General features: G+C 34.1%; 1 protein-coding gene across 1 annotated transcript in view; it reads right to left on the reverse strand.

Annotated features, from left to right (window-relative positions):
- Positions 1 to 14278, reverse strand: part of KIFAP3 (kinesin associated protein 3) — a 138986-nt gene that overhangs the window by 57994 nt on the left and 66714 nt on the right. The window contains exon 11 of the mRNA XM_061160297.1: positions 5939 to 6039. Coding sequence (XP_061016280.1) covers positions 5939 to 6039 — 101 coding nt within the window. The remainder of the gene's footprint in view (positions 1 to 5938; positions 6040 to 14278) is intronic.

Genomic DNA, 14278 nt, shown 5'->3' on the forward strand with positions numbered 1-14278 from the left:
CATGGGATTCATCAGGCCAGAATATTAGCATGGGTTGCCATGCCCTCCTCTAGGGATCTTCCCGACCTAGGGATCAAACCCTTGTCTCTTGCACTGCAGGTGGATTCTTCACAGCTAAGCCATTGGGGAAGCCCATATATGTATGTATATATGTATGTATGTGTGTGTGTGTGTTTGTGTGTGTAAAATTCATTTATTTGCTGTGAACTACAAAAACACTATAGCCGGTAAATGGTTAGTATGTATCACGCCTTTCCTCAGAGAGCACCTCTTTAACACAAATATTGCCGCTAGTGGAATCTTTCATCACTAACACTTAAAAATGCTGCAGAACAACAAAAAATAAATCTATGGCATAGATAAAACAATCCTAAATTACTGGATATACATTTAACAGATTTTGCTACCTATGTATTAACTATCAATTAAAGTTAAATTATAAATTAATAAAAATGTAGATGACAGTACTGTAAATATATACAGTATGTTTTTCATACTATAATTAAAAACCTACTATATACAGATTTCTTTGAAACTTCTCCTGATATAAGAAGCTTTTTAAAAATAACAAAAGTCTGTTTGTTACATCAAGGTAACACTTAAACAAGGCAAGCTATGTTGTTATTTACTTGAAATTAATCTTGTAGTGTGAAACTTGCCCTTAAAAATGGCACTACAGGCGATTTGTTAGAAGCTGAGGGGTTCTGTTTTGCCTTGTTTTTGTAATTTCCATGTTAAGTTTTGTGGTGAAATATTCAGGAGCTATCTTTTTAAAAAATAATGATGGTTTAAAACCTTATCCAACTACCCACATTCCCAAATCAAGACTAAATGTTAAAGAAACATATCATGATATAGGATTAGTTTTTCATAGTGAGAGACACTTAAATTTTAATTAAAGCCCTCACATTTTAAAATATTAATTTAGTTCAAACTCCACATGCAACATTGTCTTTAATTTGATTGTTACAACACTTCAAAAGTAAGGTAATTGCTAACAACTAGGAAATATTAAAACTAGATTTGTTCTGTTTTAACTATGTCCATTGTCATCTTTTACTAATTTAACAGGAAGGCACTAAAAGGGCTTCAGTCTTTGCAATGAAGAGGCAATAGTGTTCAATCAGACAAGTCCCATATTGAGTATCAGATACCAAAGACCCAGGACTGAAATCACTGTGTCTAGACTCTCTGGCACCTGACTTCACTTATTTACCAGTGACCAGAGGCCAACCCCCACAGCTCGCTATATTCACATACACCTCTACCACCACCACCCCCCTCCCCAAACATCTTTGAATGATTATGGCAGAACTTTGCATGCCTCAGGAATCTCTTCTGACTGGCTACTCCCTAACTCTGCTGTTTGAAGTGATGCTCTGGTTTCTGAACTTCAGCAGATAATGGCAGGCAGGAGCAAAGGGGGCTGTCAGAAAGGACGTTTACCAGCATTCAGCTAAAAAGAGGCATGTAGATCAAAGAGGGGCCAAATAGGACAACTGTGGTGGAAAACATGTGGATTACTATGAAGATTCTTGCACACTGTTCTAGGGTAAAATATTAAATAACACCATGACATCATTACCTAAACATGTACTTTGGCCATTCTATTACCAATAAATACTTTTTATAAGCATCTGGATGGCATTTGCACCTATTTAAACAAAACATGCATCTCAGAGGTCTAAATAACAATGAACTGTTAATGTGTACTCTTAACTATTATTAGAATACAACCATTAACTCCTGGTTATCCCCAAGTATGCTCACCTGAAACAATTCACCCACTGAGACCATTAAGATCATATATGAAGAAAGACTTGCCCTGACCCCCAAATTTTATAGAATACTGGAAGAGGAAAAAATTAGAATATATTGGATAATTAGAGGTAATAAAATACAAAAGAAGAAAAGCAACGTAATAGTGGAAGAAATTATGAGGCATGATGAATTTATAACACCTACTCTGGATGTTAAATAATTTACAAAAGTGAACTCTAATTATAGAGCATCTCAATCTATTTCCACCAAAGTCCAGCTCTTTAAGAATCAACAGAATAAAAAAAAAAAAAAAGAATCAACAGAATAATTTTTCCCCAAAAGACCATCATCATGCACCATATACAACCTCTTTAGGTTAATCTAGTTTATGAAATGCTGTTCTATGAGCAGTGTTAAGACACTGTTTATTTGGACTAATAAAATTCTGAAGAAATTTTAAAAAGTATAGTATAGGTTCCTTAAGTGTAAACACACTTAAGAAAAGGAGCATTTAAATTGGACTCTGAGTGGTTCCAAAATAGTGAGAACTATTTACTAATGGCATCTTGTTTTAGTACAGTGTTTCACAGTTTATAAAGTTTCTTTACATATATAGCTAATATAATTAAAGAATATGACCATACCACCTATTCTTTTTTGATTGCTGAAATGAATATGAATGACAATTTAATCACTGCTTTCCTACTCTGAGGCTTCCTATGTGGTTCAGTGGTAAAGAATCTGCCTGCCAATGCAGGAAATGCAGGTTTTATCTGTGGGTCCGATTCGTGAGTCGGGAAGATCCCTCGGAGGAGGAAATGGCAACCCACTGCAGTATTCTGCCTGGAGAATCCCATGGACAGAGGTGCCTGGCAGGCTACAGTCCATGGGGTTGCAAAGAGTTGGACACGACTGAGCAACTGAGCATGCAACATTCCTACTTTCAAAGTTATTTTAGGCTTGTCATTTGAAAAATTCATTTGCAATTCTTCACAATATTTACTACAGAAAAATTAATGTGCATAATTTTGAAGTGAACAAAGTATTACATTAATTCTAACATATTTCAAAACCCAGATATATAGTTTTATTTAAGAAGAAGGTTAATCAGTTACTGTCACAAATGAGTTTAAAGCTCTGCTAGTGTTATAAACATTACTTTGAATAGTCAATATTTCTGAAAGGAGTATCTTTTTAATTTCTGAAGGAAGCTTGGAAATTTCAACATAATACCAAATTTTCTTTCTTTTATTTTACAATGTACTTTCATAATTGGCACTGGGTGGCAATTAAACCATGCCAATTTTTCCCCAATATGTCAAAGTTGAGCCTTATAAAGTACAAGTTATAGCCTGGATAGCACTTTAGGAACAAACATACTCTACAGTATCATTTACTTTCTCAACTATGGCTTCATACTAAAAAGTTTCAGGATGTCTACAACATAATAACTTGAAGACACACTTTCACTATTCTTATCAGGGTTGCGCTTTTTAAAAACAGAATATAATAAATTAAAACCCCCAAACAATTACCACTGAATGAATTTTGGAAGATTTTGTTCATGAAATACAGACCATAAATGTTCTGAAAATCCCTCTGCAGAAATGTTTGATGTTAGAAAATTATCTGGCAAGGAAATATGCATGAATGCATGAATATGGCTCTTGAAAAGCTATGGGAGAATTTTCTACAAAGTCTTCAACTACAATAATATTAATGTCTCAAAAGAAATCTAAACAGACTTTTATTTCTGATTTATTGAAAACAGTTTTATATGTTATGTTTGAGATTATAAATTCTATGGTATAGAGAGAAGGGTTAAATAAATATTTAATGAATAAAATATTTAACAAAATAAGTTTTCCATCTCTTTTTAGTTTACATTTCTCTTTTATTTAATGTCATTCTCTTTAAAATCTAATCTGGATGAAAACAATCAATTTAGACAAAAATATTTTTTTGTCACTGCTTTCCAATTTGTATGTTGTAGTCAATGAATTTCTGACATTAAATGGGCTTGGAAAAGAATACCCTTTGAAATTGTGAAGGAAAACCTTTGGAACATATGGAGTGAGACTGTAGTAAATCACTTGTAATCTCCCTTCGACATGGCTACTCTTTTATTGAAAACTTGTTTGACAAAGAGTTTGATTACATTTTGCATCAGCTATAGTCTGACATGTGTTATCTCTGTAAGAAGCCTTGCCATGTTAGATATGCAGTATATTTGAAGGATGCCTACTTTCTGTAAACAAGCATAATTAGTTTATCCCCTGATTTAAAAGCCTAAGAAATTATCCTTGAGAGTTTATCAGCTTTTTAATTATATATGGATAAAGCATTAAAATTTTGGAATCGCAAATTCAATTTTTAGAACTGTTTTATTAATTTGGGATGAATAGAAGGATTAATAAGAATTAATAAAAAGAAAAATTATGGTCTTATTTTTTACTACATATTAATCATTTGTCAATATAATACACATTTAATAATTTACATTAGGCTAATAAGGAATTACCTAGTAGGAGGCTTAAGAAGATTACTTTAATAAGCATAATTTACTATTCATATTCTTCTAAAGTATCTTTTAAAAGTGTTATATTTTTATTGTATATTATACATCCTGCAAGTTTCCTTTTATGTATTTATTTATGTTGGCTGTGCTGGGTCTTCACTGATGCGCTATATTTTCTCCGGTTGTGGGCACTGGGGGTTCCTCTCTAGTTGTGTGAGTGGCTTCTCCTTGGGGTGGCGTCTCCTAGAGTGCACGAGCCTCAGTAGCTGTAGAACACGGGCTCGCTCAGTAGCTGGGCTTCCCAGACTCTAGGGACAGGCTCAACAGTTGTGGCACAAGGGCTTAGTTGCTCCAAGGCATGTGGGATCTTCCTGGATCAGGGATCAAACCCATGTCTGTTTCATTGGCAGGCAGATTCTTTACCACTGACCAACAGGAGAATCCCTGCTTTCTCTACTTTAGAAAACCATATTATAAAAAATAATATTAAAAATCAGCCCAACTAGTATTCTGATCATCAGATAGTAATCAAATTAGTAGAGCTCAGTTTAATAAAAATTAATGGCACAATAGTGACTTTGAATGTAAATTCTCTAAGAGTAAAACCATATATGTATGTGGTTCAGTGGTAAACAATCCGCTTGTCAATGTAGGAGACATTCATTTGACCCTGAGTCGAGAAGAACTCCTGGAGAAGAAAACGGCAACCCACTTGAGTATTCTTGCCTGGAAATCTCATGGACAGGGGAGCCTAGCAGACTACAGTCCATGGGGTTGCAAAAAGAGTCAGAGACGACTTAGTGACTAAACAACAACAAGGAATCTCAACCCTTAGAGTCCATGAAAGAAAAATCACTAAACTTTTTGAAGACAAATAAACCTAACATATGAAATATACCAAACGACTGAGTTATTGCAAAAATCTTTCTTGAGAACAGTGCTATAAAAGAAAGCAAAAGTATTTTAATGAAGAATTTTTTCATCAGAGCATGCAAAGCATTCAAAACAGTCAACCACAAACAAAATTAAAGGGCAAATGACAAAGTTGGGAAATGTCTGTAATATGACAAGGAGTTAAAATAGTTATTATATATATAGATCTTATGTATGAGTCCCAAAATATTGACATGCCAATGGAAAAATTATCAATAGAAAAAGATTTATAACATGTCAACAATAAAAATGTGAAAAATGTTCAACCTCACCAATATTCACAGAAATGCAAATAAAAAAACCCCCTGACATTCTATTTTTAGAGAAATGATAGTATCTAGTGTTGTTAAAAGTGAAATGATAGTTGGGAGAAATCAACTCATGTCTTCTTGGAAGGTAATTTGGCCATATTGGGTCAATTAATTCTACTTTTAGGAATTAAAACTAAATTAAAAAATCAAGATATGATTAAGCTTCTATATACTATGATTTTTATCCCACATTATTTCATTTGCTTACATATGTTTACTTACATCAGCTTTCATGGGATAAACTAGAAAGTTATTTTCATTTTTATACTGTCTGTACTTTCAGACTGTATATAACAAATTTATATTATTTTTAGGAGGAATTTTTAAAAGAAAAAAGCTATTTGACAAATCAAGAGAAGAAAGCAAAAAACACATTTTTTTAATGCTTTTTTAAGAAAACACTTAAACCACTCACCTGTGGTATGCAGTCAGTATATGCAAACATTGATTTAAAGCGATCATCCATGCTTATGTGGTAAAGAACACACATTGCTATTTGTTTGTAGTTTTCATTGCCTGGAAATAAGACATCATGGATATGGTGAGATTTTATATTATGCTATGCCTTGCATGCAATGACCACAAAGAAATTAATTTTTTGTATAACAGACTCAAATTAATGCATTAAAACTTTTAAACTACAGAATCAATAAAAATCCTTATACAAATCCTAATTTAGAAGATATGAAATTTTTCTAATTTAGAAAAATATGAAAAATTTGAGCTTCCTATTTCAATTTCCCTGCTTGCCACAACTAGAGGAAAGCCTGCCCAGCCAGGAAGACCTAGCACAGCCAAAAGTTAGTTGAGCAAGCTCGGGGAGTTGGTGATGGACAGGGACGCCTGCGTGCTACAAGGAGGGGTTGCAAGGAGTTGGACACGACTGAGCAACTGAACTGGACTGATCTGAATTCCAAAGTCTGGAGCACACCAACTGTGAAATATCACTAAGTTCCAAGAAATTGCATGTATTTTACAAGGTATACTTTTGGAAAAAGTTAATCACAAACTGAAGAATTAATTGTTCTCAGCAGCCCACTAAAATATATATTTGGCCACTGGTCTCCCTATCCCTCCTGTTTTATCAAAATATGTAATTAACACATTTCAGTGATAATGTACAATAAATATAGTAAACAAAAAAGTTTATTTAATGTCTATGAATCAGAAACTGGAAAAATAACATAAACGATAAAAAGTAGAACAGTATTTGCAACATTTAAAAAAAACATGACTATAAATTGCTAAAGGGTATAATATAGACTAATAAGCATAGTCTAAGGATTGTCTTAGAACTTTGAGGTAAGATTCTCATTTTATACACCTTGAAACTGAAAAAAGGACAGTGAATCATATATCATAGATTTGAAAAATACAATGGAACTTGAATATGTCATTTAATCCTTCTACATGCTTTCATATGCCATATTTTAAGGATCTTTATATGATCTCAAAGTCAGTGACAAAACTTGAGCTAGAAAAGTTGTTTTGCTAAAAAGTTTTATCCAAAAAATAATATTCTTTAAAAAAATTTTTGGCTATAAGAAAATCCTGGGAGATACTTGGAATTTTAAAAAAATCAAGTATGTACACAAATTTAATTAATATATCAAGAAAATTTTAAATATATTCTAACAAGGAAGATAATTTCAGCACCATTATTCTTGTGTCTACTATAGTACAAAATTACTAAAATTTTTCAGATATTAGATATATCTTTGTAAGGTGGTTAGCAATTCTTAGAGGACATAAACTTTGGTATTCTTACAGGCTTAGTATATGTAATTTTCTCAAAAAATATCTGCTGATTGATTCTATTTTTAATATTTAAGAAGCAAGGTGACTATACTTAACAATTCTCCAGGCAAGAATACTAGACTGCGTTGCAATGCCCTTCTCCAGGCGATCTTCCCAACCCAAGGATTCACCTGGGTCTCTCACACTGCAGCAGATTCTTTACTGTCTGAGCCACCAGAGAAGCTGTTATAGTTAACAATACTGTACTGGTTATTTGAAAGTTACCAAGAGAATGTATCTTAAAAGTTCTCACAACCAGAAAAAAAGTATTGTGTGAGGTGATAGATGTGGTAACTAACCTTACCTTACCTTACAGTGGTATAGTTAACTAACCTTATATCTAAACTTAACACATTTTACTATATATATACATATATATATATATAAAGTTATCACCTTAAACTTACAATTGTTACATCAATTAGATTTCAATAAAGCTGGGAAAAAACACAATGTTATGTTTAAAAAAATCAGAGGCTAAAACTGAAAAAATAAGCACAAAGACGTCACCGGTTTTACAAGATCTTCAGATGTGACAGAGAAGTGTTTTAAGTAAAATTTCCAAGGGTCTTTTACAGGTAAATTTAAGAAATATAGTGAGCCTCTCTCTATCATCTTGTTTTCCTGGAGCTTATTATATGTTAGACAAAAATATATCATATGCTAAGAAAGAACAATGTGAATCTTCAAAACAGTCTGTCAAATCAATTTTGTCATCTTTATGTGTCAGATGGGGAACCTAACAGAGAAAAATACTTCCTACACAGCCATGGTAAGCAGCTGAACAGGGCTTTAAACACAGGTCTCTCTGACTCAAAAATCTTCACAGAGGTGAAGTTATATACACCAAAGGTATGTTACAATATCTCTCAAATAGTTTTGTATCATAAGGTGAAATGGTCTTTCAAGAGATATTACTAGCAGGTATAAAAGACTGACATACACTGACATATGATAGGATAAAGCACATTTTTAAAACAATTTTTAAAAATCAAGACTTTTGTATCTTTTTAAATTGTTTGGCTAGAGCCTATTTCCAGGGACTCTCAATATCAATGTAAAAATAACTTCTTGGCATAAAACGAAAACAGTAAAATCTAGCATATGCTTGTCAGATGAATACATACTAGTAAACACTTTCATCTTAACTAAAAATCTATGAATTCACTATACTCAACCACTTGGAATATAATATATGCAGAACCTACATTTGGAGGAAAATGTAATTCAAAAATTGTGAAATAACTCCAAGAAAGAGAAAAGTAGAGACTAACTGGGTATTCCCAACTTCATTATTCTGCTTGGGATGAGAGCAATCTAAACAGAAAAGACTTGGGTTTGCATGATATGCAGATTAAAAATGAAAAATTCCAACTTTCTTCCCTAGAGAGGAAAAGTGTCTCTTAGGGTTTTGGTCAGAGTATATATACTTTACAGTATTTAGCTTTTCATCTGGCGTTGAGATAATTAAAAATCTTTTTAAGGAAGTTCCAACAGTAAACTCAATATTCTGAAGGCACAATCTCTTTCCTTGCTATTCCAGTTTCTTTCTGTATGCTGTTCAGCTGTCGGTAGGTTCGAGTCCTACTTAGTTTTTACAAAATATTATTACTTTTCTCTATGTAATGGATTCACTGATAAGTGGGATTCTAAGTCACACAGCTTAATAAATGGTAAAAGAAACAGAGAAATCAATATCCAAAATAAAAGATTCTTCAACATCAAAGTAAATCATCAAATATTAAAATTCAGAATGGCACTAAGAATGAAATACAGAGAAGTGAATTTGCTCAATCATATGTGACTCTTTGTGATCCCATGGACTGTAGCCTAGCAGGCTCCTCCATCCATGGCATTTTCCAGGCGAAAGTAGTGGAGTGGGTTGCCATTTCCTTCTCCAGGGGATTTTTCCCGACCCAGGGATCAAATCCAGGTCTCCTGCATTGCAGGCAGACGCTTTACCCTCTGAGCTACCAGGGAAGCCATACTAAATAAATGGTAAAAGAAACAGAGAACTCAATATCCAAAATAAAAGATTTTTTAATATGAAAGTAAATCATCAAACATTAAAACTCAGAGTAGCACTAAGAATGAAATAGGATGCTATTTTGTTTGAGAAGAGTCTGTCTACTGCTGGTATTAGTTAAAAGATCCTAAACTACAGTGTTCTCATGGTACATCCATTTATGAAAGGCGAGAGGAAACAGATTCATGTTTAAGAGATCTGTGCCCCATAAATAGGATAACAAGGAAGGTTTTCTAGAGCAAATTATATGTGTGTGTATACACACACACAAATATGTATTATATGTGACTATGTATCTATATCTTTATCACTTACAAAGGACAACTCAGGAGAAAGGGTATGTGACATAATAGAAAGTCTGTAGTCCTAAAATTACATTTTTAAAAAGTAGATAAATAACATATGCCAGAAACATCTCAGATACAATAGCTTATTAATACATTACTTTCTTTTTTTTAAAACAGCAAAACCCTCTAGTTTCAAAAAGTAGGATGATTCATTGTGCTACCTGTTCTAACTCCATTCTTCTGTGCTCGCTTTCTCTTTCTCCTCTCCCCATATTCATGGGACAGAGAAAGGTGAAAGCTCCTTGAGTTCTCCTATACCTTCCTAATTCTTCTTTATCTGTGACCTTCTATTTAAAAAAATCTCTGAATATATCCCCAATTTCCCGTAATCTTTACCTAAAATGATTATCATAATCCCAGAATGTGCTAAAATGAAAGGACTGAAGGGAATAGAAGTTTAAGGGATACGAGGCTATCCCAAAAGACTGGTGGACAGCCAATGTTTACATAACTACAATTCTTTGAGAGAGGGGAAGACAGAATTAAGTAAACTTGATAGTTCCTACTGTATGTTAAGCATGTATTTTCTCATTTAACCCTTAAAACAACTGAAGAGGTAGGTTATCTTTGATTTGGAGATGAGCTAATGACATTCATTAAGGTTACGAATCCTTCAAAAGGAAACAGCGATGAATCTTAGATTCGAACCTAGGTCTGACTATAAAGCCTGTGTGCATGTACTCTCTAAGTAGGCCTTCCAGGAAACAGCAGAAAGGGTGAAATAAAACCTAATAAACAGGAATTATTATCATTATTCCTTAGAGGCACAGTACAGAAAGGAAATGCAGTTAAGAAGGGACTCTATAGGATCTGGGGGTCTTGGGGGAAAAAAGGTAAGAAGATGATAGAAGAGGGGAAGAAGGGAGATGAAAGGCAGAAAAGTAATCAGTTATTTATCAGAGTACCTGTGTCCAGATGCAATAGGTTCCAAATGGATGAAAGATCCTGACAGGGACAAATTTACATTGTCTCCTGAGCAGTATGGGAGACTAGATCTGTTCTGAAAGTCATCCTCACTGAATTGGACAAGAACTGCTGTCAAGCAGAGCTTGATTTTATGAGAAAAACGAGGTGCTAAAAGCTTAAAAGTTGAATAAACTGGTAAATAGAGGCAGTATAACATTGTTGTTCAAAGCCCAGACCCTAGAGGCTGACTGCTTGGGTTCAATTTGTGGCTCTGCCACTTACTAGGAAAAATGGCCTTCTGAGTGTTATTTAAATTTTCTGTGCTTCAGTTTCTTCATCTGTGAAACTGGAATAACAACTGTATCTATCCCAAAGAGTTGGTATGCAAGGATTAGGTGAGAGAATCCTGGTAAAACAATTAGTACTGAGTCTGATACACAATAAACTGATTCAATAAATGTCATTACTTACTATTATTATGTTGAAAATAATGTTTCTGTTTTACCGAGAGAACACTATTCTTGCATTTTCTTTTTAAATTTATTTTTAATTGAAGGATAATTACAATACTGTGTTGGTTTCTGCCGTATCACGTTTTCCTAATATATATGCTGTCTTTGTGGTTTTCTATCCTCAAGATTTGACTGTAGTTTAGAGGTAATGCAGGTTTAAGAAGCAGCCAAGATTCCTCTGAGATGGCTATACAGGGTTCACAGGTATATTCTGCCCCTGCAGCTGAGCCACTTGCTCCCAGTCACTTTCCAATAAAGCTCTGTTATACCCAAAGCACGGTCTTAGGAGAGTCATCTTCTGTCTCAAGGTTCTGCTCAGTGATCCCTATCTGCTTCATCTGAACCCTTCATCAGCCTCTCATTCTCATAGGGTTATAAACCCCTAATCAGAACAAAAATTGGGAAAAGAAAATTATCAAAGGAGAGATAACTGTCACCAGTATGTGTTCTTCCACCACCACTACCACAAACACACTGTGAACCTCTCTTCCTTCTGTCCTGTAACAGAACTTAATTTCACTCCTAGAGTAGGGAACAGCTGTGGAGGTGATGGGCTATAAGATGAAAGGATACAGAGAGAAAAGTCTGAAAACACAGAAGACAAACCTCACAATTAACTATATTAATTCACTTATCTTTAAGTAGCATGTCCCAGGCAAATAAAATGTATAGGTGTTTCCCATTTGTTTGAGCTGAGCACAACTAGACAACAGAAACTGAAATACAACCAGCACTATACCAGAGATACATTTCTTTTCCCCTTGAGTGAAGCGTGAAAGGGGGTGATGACAGATCTAAGGGACTACAACACTGTACCCAGAGGTCTATATACCCAATTTGCAGAGATGTCTTCTAGATTTTATCTGGGTAAAGGTTCAATCAATTGATTTGCAAATATCTATAAAATTGATTTTCTTCTCATTCTGTATTTGTTTAGGGAATGACAAGAGATATAAAATGATACTTGTCCTTTTATTAAAAAATGATGCAAATGTTTTGTAAATTGTCTTGTTACCTATATATTACCTTGATGGTTCTAACTCTTATTTTATTGTTACAAATCACATATTTCCAATCTCCCTTAAAGAACTGCAAGATAGGAAAATTATAGTATATGAACCACAGGTATCTTACTCATTGTATCATAAATGACTATACAAATGATTGACTGCTTGATAAAAACATAGCCTATACCTTAATGGCATCTAGCAGATATCTGACAGATACAGCAGAAGGACAAAGCACTGGAGGAAAAAAGTGAATACCTGGAGGGAGAAGGTGTCTGGAAATAACCCAAATTCCTCTCTTCAAACACAGCTGCACACAGAAAGTAGAGGCTTTCTGGCAGCCAACATGTATTATTAACTATTACTTAAAAACAAATTTAAAGATCACATAGCAATAAACAGCCATTAAGAGAGATTAAATGGTCCAAGTAAAATTAAGGCTTATCCTTAATAGTCTTCTTCACTCGCTGGTAGAAAAGATGTGTTCTTAAAAAACAAATCCCCCCAAATTCTTGCATATCCTAAAGGAATCTGGGGCTGGGAGTTACAATTTTCCCATAAGAACTCGTGATTAAGAACCATAAACTCTAGCTAACCAACTATGATTTCTCCACATCCTACAAATAGCAGACATTTCAAAAGGGTTCCTTTAAGACTTATAGACATCAATTATTCCCTAATGGCATCCCAAGTTAAAACAGTCTGCCAATAGTTGCTATGCTGGCATAGCACCAAAGGCTCTGTGAATTTTGAGCAGAGCAGTGAAAAGATTGAATATTTTGTGAACTAAGGTCCTTAATGACTAGAGGTGGCTTAGTCAGATCTGCTCAAGTAATAAGCACAGGATGAAAAAAAAAACAGCCTAGTCATTATGATTCCTTTGGTATTTATGGTAATAAACATGAATCATGATGAACTCACTGGCTATTAAATGCAGAGGTCATAAGTACTTCGATAGGATTTCCACAGGAATTCACCGTTAATTAGCTGGATCATTATTTGAAAGCGTTACTGAATTATCTTAGCAGTTGTGCAGCCATTCGCCTCAAAATTGGTCATTCCCAGCTGAGGGCAGTTAATGCCTTAACAAACTGGTCATTAACTCCAGCAACTGATTTTGTGGGAATTACTACACTTATAATGTACATTCAAGATTTTTTTTTTTTTTCTTTTTAAAGAAATTTGCAGCTGTAGTTCAGCTGGAGCAGCTGAAGGAGGAAAAAAGTCCACTCTGGTTGCTCTCATGACCGATTTTCTGCCAATTAAAGGGCAAACGCATGCTGATGGGTTTTGAATTTTAAAATGTCTTCAGTTTTTTTTCATCTCAAGTGATTAGTAAAAATACCATTTAGCTACTAATTTTGTAAGACACTTGGGATTTTCCATTCACAGTTCAGTCAAGCAGAAACATGAGTTCTGAACACCAGAACTCAAAGCCAAATTTCCACTGCTGCAGTAGACCCAGCCCAACACTTTGTAAAAACAGAGTGAGAACACAAGTTATGGGCCACATTATTAGCCAGATTCTGATTCCCTTCTGCACTCCATGTCTTCGTTCAAAGCAGAAAACTCCCTTTGAAGTCACAAAGGATCCATGAAAAGATAAGAGAAGTGGGAATATGAACACCCCTTTATTAGAATAGAGCAGCATTAGGGTGATGAATTACCCCTGGAAAGTCTATGTGAATAGCATACTTCAAAATTCATAAGTGCCTTTAAATTTACAGTAGAGTTGGAGCCCTTAATGCTCTATCAATATAGTGAAAAATGTCACAGGGAAAATCACCACTTAAAAGATAACCGCCACAATTATTGAACATATATATTGACTACACTGAAATACACTAAAAAAATATATTGCAAGTATACTAGACATTCTTTTGTACATGTTTCCATATCATTTTTTGTTTCACTTATTAGAGCACATACTGCAGATACATAACCAGCATGACTAGATAGATAGCGTTAGTTAAAACTTGAATTTGGAGAGACCAATTTTTAAGATTGCAACTCTACTGGATAGTCTTCTCTTCTAGAATGGATTTGTTCAGTCATTTCTAATAGAGATTTGATATTAATAGATAAAAGCCAAGGGTTTTTAACCATGAGTTGGGGAGGGATGACAGAATTTATAGGTTATAATGATCAGTATGAAAACAA

This window comes from Dama dama, chromosome 14, assembly GCF_033118175.1.
Source record: "Dama dama isolate Ldn47 chromosome 14, ASM3311817v1, whole genome shotgun sequence".
NCBI lineage: Eukaryota > Metazoa > Chordata > Mammalia > Artiodactyla > Cervidae > Dama > Dama dama.